Source organism: Orycteropus afer, unplaced genomic scaffold (genome assembly GCF_000298275.1).
Source record: "Orycteropus afer afer isolate SDZICR_OR568_19922 unplaced genomic scaffold, OryAfe1.0 scaffold00041, whole genome shotgun sequence".
Classification (NCBI taxonomy): Eukaryota; Metazoa; Chordata; class Mammalia; order Tubulidentata; family Orycteropodidae; genus Orycteropus; species Orycteropus afer.
Window position 1 is genome coordinate 5,859,910 of NW_006921628.1, and position 4,887 is coordinate 5,864,796.

At 37.0% G+C, this 4,887-nt stretch overlaps 1 protein-coding gene across 1 annotated transcript in view; it reads left to right on the top strand.

The window, feature by feature from the left end:
- Positions 1 to 4,887, top strand: part of CCDC66 (coiled-coil domain containing 66) — a 102,701-nt gene that overhangs the window by 22,697 nt on the left and 75,117 nt on the right. The window contains exons 7-8 of the mRNA XM_042780464.1: positions 785 to 909; positions 2,002 to 2,094. Coding sequence (XP_042636398.1) covers positions 785 to 909; positions 2,002 to 2,094 — 218 coding nt within the window. The remainder of the gene's footprint in view (positions 1 to 784; positions 910 to 2,001; positions 2,095 to 4,887) is intronic.

Consider the following 4,887-nt stretch of genomic DNA (forward strand, 5'->3'; position numbering starts at 1 on the left):
CTACTTCCGTAGTGATACTGCCTTGGAAACCCAAGGAGGGGTCGCTATGAGTCAGGGCTGACTCGATGGCACATAACAACAACAACAACAACAACAGGCCCTACTGAAACAGGTACTACCATTACCTCCATTTTATAGAATAAGAAATTTGAGGTTTATAGAGGTTAATAGCAATTTGCCCCTAGTCACGTACCTAGAAATAGTTGGACTTGGTAGGGTTTTCTGACTCAAGAGTTCTAGCTTTTGATTCTCTTAGTAGTAAGTGAATGAACATAATGAGAAAATAGAATAATTTGGATAATACAAAATAAGTTATTCTGACTAAAATTGCTCTTTGTTGTTAATTTATGGAGCTCTAGTAGCATAGTACCTAGGGCACTTGACTGCTAACCAGAAGGCTGGCGGTTCAAACCCACCAGCCACTCCTCAGAAGTAAGGTTGTGCAATCTACTTCCGCAGTGATATTGCCTTGGAAACCCAAGGAGGGGTAGCTATGAGTCGGGTTCAAGTCGATGGCACATAACAACAACAACAATTGTTAATTGTAGTAATAAGCAAAACAAGCACTTTTACATCTATTTGTATCATATTTAAGTTTAGGTTTGATTATTTTCTGTTATTCTATATCCTTTAAAATTCTTCTCTGTCTGTGAGTTAATCTCACTAAAAAACACTTGTTTAGATCTGTATTGGGATTTGCACTCTAAGAAGGTCATGATTTGCTTGCATGATTTTTTTTTTTTTAGTTTTTATACATTTTTTTAAAAAAGGACATTATTTACAGATGAACAGGTTGCTTTAAAGAAGAAAGAAAAAGAAGCTTCTGAAAAATGGAATAATAATCCATGGAAAAAATCTGAAAGTGATAAAATAATATGGGAAAAACTTGAAATACTTGACCAATCTTGGGTAAGGGTATAAAAATCAATCATTTATGGAGCATAAGAGATTATAATTGCATTTTTAAAAATGTTAAGTGATACTCATATTATGAAACTTAAAAAAAAAAAAATTTCTCATATCTGTCTTAGTTATTTCCTGCTGCTGTAATGTTAAGTATGACAACTACAAGTCTGAATTTAGGGCACCAGCTATAGGGGAGGTCTTTCTTTGTTGGCTCTATGGGAAGTTTGTTCTCATCATTTTTCCTCTGAGTCTATGAGTTTCTTAATGTAGGAACCCCAGGTCCAAAGCATGTATTCTGTTCTGCGCTCTTTTTCCTTGATTATAGAAAGTCCTCATTTCTCTGCTAACTTGTCTCTCATTTGATCTCTTACAAGATAAAAGGTGATGCAGGCCATATTCTAGGAAAACACTCTTTACATTAGATTAGGGCTGTGACCTGAGTAAGTGTGTTGCATCCCACCCTAATTCCCTTACAACTGATTGGACAATCACATCATAGGGGATGATTACATCATTACATAACTGCTAAGCCACTGGGAATCATAGTTCAGTCAAGTTGACACACATTTTGGTGTGATGAAATTGAATCTATGACATTATGGCATTTTAGAACATTGTTGTTTTCAATTTAATTATGGCTTCCAGAAGAATTTGTTTGCATTTTGTAAATGGTCTTGCTATGTGGATGAGGTTAGAGACCTCAGGTACCTCTTTTAAGGCTCCTCTACTGGAGTGCTGACATTTTTTAAGTAACCACAAAACTCTATCACTAACCTTGTGGTACTACTTAACATAGTCATCTGCTAACTGAAAGGTTGGAAGTTGGAGTCCACCCATAGACACCACAAAAGAAAACCCTGGCAGTCTATTTAGGAAAAACCAGCCATTGAAAGCCCTGTGGAGCATGTTTCTATTCTGTCACACATGAGTCAATATCAACTCAATGGCAATTGTTTTTAAACTTGTAGTACCAAATGTTTGCTTATCAAACATAAGTATATAGCAGATGTCCATTGAGTAGTGCTTTTGTGATCTTTAAATTTTTATCTGCATTAAATTTTAGACAAAAAATGCCCATGTTTTTCTATTTTTTAGACATCTTCAAGTGTTCCATCACAATCCCCCAGTCAAGGGATAGCAGTCCAGACTGATAGACATTCAGTGGTTAGAGCTAGTCAGATTTTGGAGGTAAGTGCTAAGTGTCAGTATTTTGAATATTTAAACCCTATAATAGTACTTGATCTCTGTATAACCCATTTTCCTTTAGAGTATAAAGCTAAAAATACTCTTACGTTTAATTACTAATTTATTTTATTTTAATTTTTATTTTTACTGTGATTTGGGTGAAAATTTACAAAGCAAATATACTTTCCATACAGCAGATCACATACACTTTGTCTCATGACATTGACCACAATTTAGCACAATGCAACATCTCCTCTCCCACTTCCTCCCGATAGGTACCGCTTCCCTGTCACCATCCCTTCATGCACTCCTACCCCCTGAGCTGTCTCCTTGTGCCTGAGCAGCTCTTCTTTCTCTCTTACTTGTTCTCTCTAAGGAGTGTATCTACCTCAGATAAATGCTCAACTAGTATGCCTGTGTACTATTTGGCGGAAGCTACAGGTGTGTGTTGAATTCCAGACCTGAAGGACAGCTAGGGGCCATAGTCTCAGTGGTTCCACCAGGCTCCATTGGGCCAGTAAACCTGTTCCCCGCTTCTTTTTTTTTCTTCCCCAAATGATTTTGAGTTTTGTTCCACATTGTTCCCCTGTCTATCCAGGATCTCCTACAAAGATCCTTTTCCAAGTGGTGGACAGTAGTAGTCGAGCACCATCTATTTCTTCCGGTCTCATAGTCGTATAGGCTGCAGATCGGATGGTGTACCAGTCACTAGGACTGATTGTTTCCCTGAATTTTTGGCTTTCTTCATTCTTCTTGGCCCTGGACGAGGAGAGACCCATTGTTGCATCTAGATGGCAGCTTGCAAGCTTTTAAGATCTCAGTCGCTACTAGCCACAGTAGAAGGTGGAACAATGATTTGTGTAGTATGTTATGCCAATTGAGCTTGATGTCCTCTGGGACTATGTAATTACTAATTAATTTTAACTGAGTACATTCTGTTCGTTTAGTTCTTAAAAAGTTACTAGCTATTCTTTTCACATGTATAATCAATCCCTCTTACCCAGTGAACACTTAAAAAAAAAAAACAAACTCACTGCTGTCAAGTCAGATCAGACTCATAGCAACCCCTCCTCAGATTTGTGAGGCAATATCACTACAGAAGTAGATGCCCAATCGTCCTTCTGACGAGTGGCTTAACAAATATAATCTGGAGATAATACAGTAACTTAAAGGAATGATTCTCATGGTAGAAATTTTCAGCACTGTGGCCTAAGCAGGTGGATTTCTTACAGTACTTTTCCAAGTTAGAGTGTATGCATGGCTGATGGCTGTGTGACAAATAGGACTGACTGCCTACACTAAAGTGTTCTGTAGAATGTTGATTATTTTTTATTAATAAAAAATGAAATCTGAATTGTATTTTTCCACATTCCCCAAAACGCTTGACTGAATATTAAAGGAAAGTAAATTATCTTGTTAGAAGTTATTTTGGAAAAATATATAAGCCTGGGCAATAATTTTAAGTGTGTAAAGTTTAGAAGTTATTGCATACCACTAAAAACTCCAGCTAAAATGAACTTTTCATGAAGTTGGTGAGGATCAATTATTAGCTTATTTGCTTTTCAACGTTAGTATTAAAGAACTTTTAATACTAAAAAATTTTTAAGTCATTGAATATTGGGTTAAAATATTAGTGTATCATTTATTACTACTTAATTTGCATGGCTTTTTAGGTCACTTGTAATCTGAGGATAACCTATACGCATATATTATGATTGTAATAGTTAAGGTTATGTGTCAACCTGGCTGAGCCGTGGTTTTGAATGGCTGGCAGCTGGATGTAGTTATTCCCCATGATGAGATTGGCATCGACTCTGTGGTGGAATCTGCTTTGAGCAACTACTTAGTTGTCTTTGATGTGTAACCTGCTTCTAGTTATGTAGGGAAGCTTTGAGAAAGGTCTCAACTTTTGGCAATCTGGATCCTGCATTTGGCTGAATTTTCATCTCAGTGGTCTGCCGTGTTGTCTGCTGATCTTGAGATTGTCCCTGGATTTGAACTAGTGGCATGCTGTGTTGAGACTGTGCCATTTTACTTGTCAATCTTAGGTTTATCAGCATCAGCAGCCCGTAACTGCATGAGTCAGAAAAACCTCCAGCTCTAGTGGGCCTAGAACGGGAGGCAGAGCTGAAGCCCAAGGTCCAGGGGCCTACACCCAGCCCCTAGAGCCAGCACTTTGAACTTGGACTTCTAGCCTCCTTAAACTGTAAGAGAATAAATCCCTGTTTGATAAGCCATCCCATTTGTGGTATTTCTGTTACAGCAGTGCTAGAGAACCAATGCAATGATCATTAATGAAAATACTTTATCGCTTAAAGTGACAACATGTGTTTGTGTATGTATATTAATGATAACATATTGTCATCAAGTTGATTCTGACACATAGAAAATCTTTAGGACAGAGTAGAACTGCCCTATAAGGTTTCCAAGGCTATAAATCTTTATGGAAGGAGATTGCCACCTCTTTCTCTCACAGAGCAGCTGGTGGATTCAATCTACCCACCTTTTGGTCAACAGCTGAATGCGTAACCACTCCACCATCAGGACTCCTTACTAATGATAGCATGCCTCTTTTTTTCTTTTTCTTTTTCTTTTTTTTTTTAAATAATCTGAAAAACCAAAAGGTTATTTTTATTTTGGAGTCAGAAGGTGGGGGTTGAAAATGGGAAAAGTAGTTCAAAAGAAATGACACTAAATTCAAAGCTGGACAAAAGTTACAGAGTATGATTATTTACTCCTCCTTTTATTATCTAAGTACAGTTTTTTTTTTTTTTAGACTTTTTTTTTTTTTTTTTT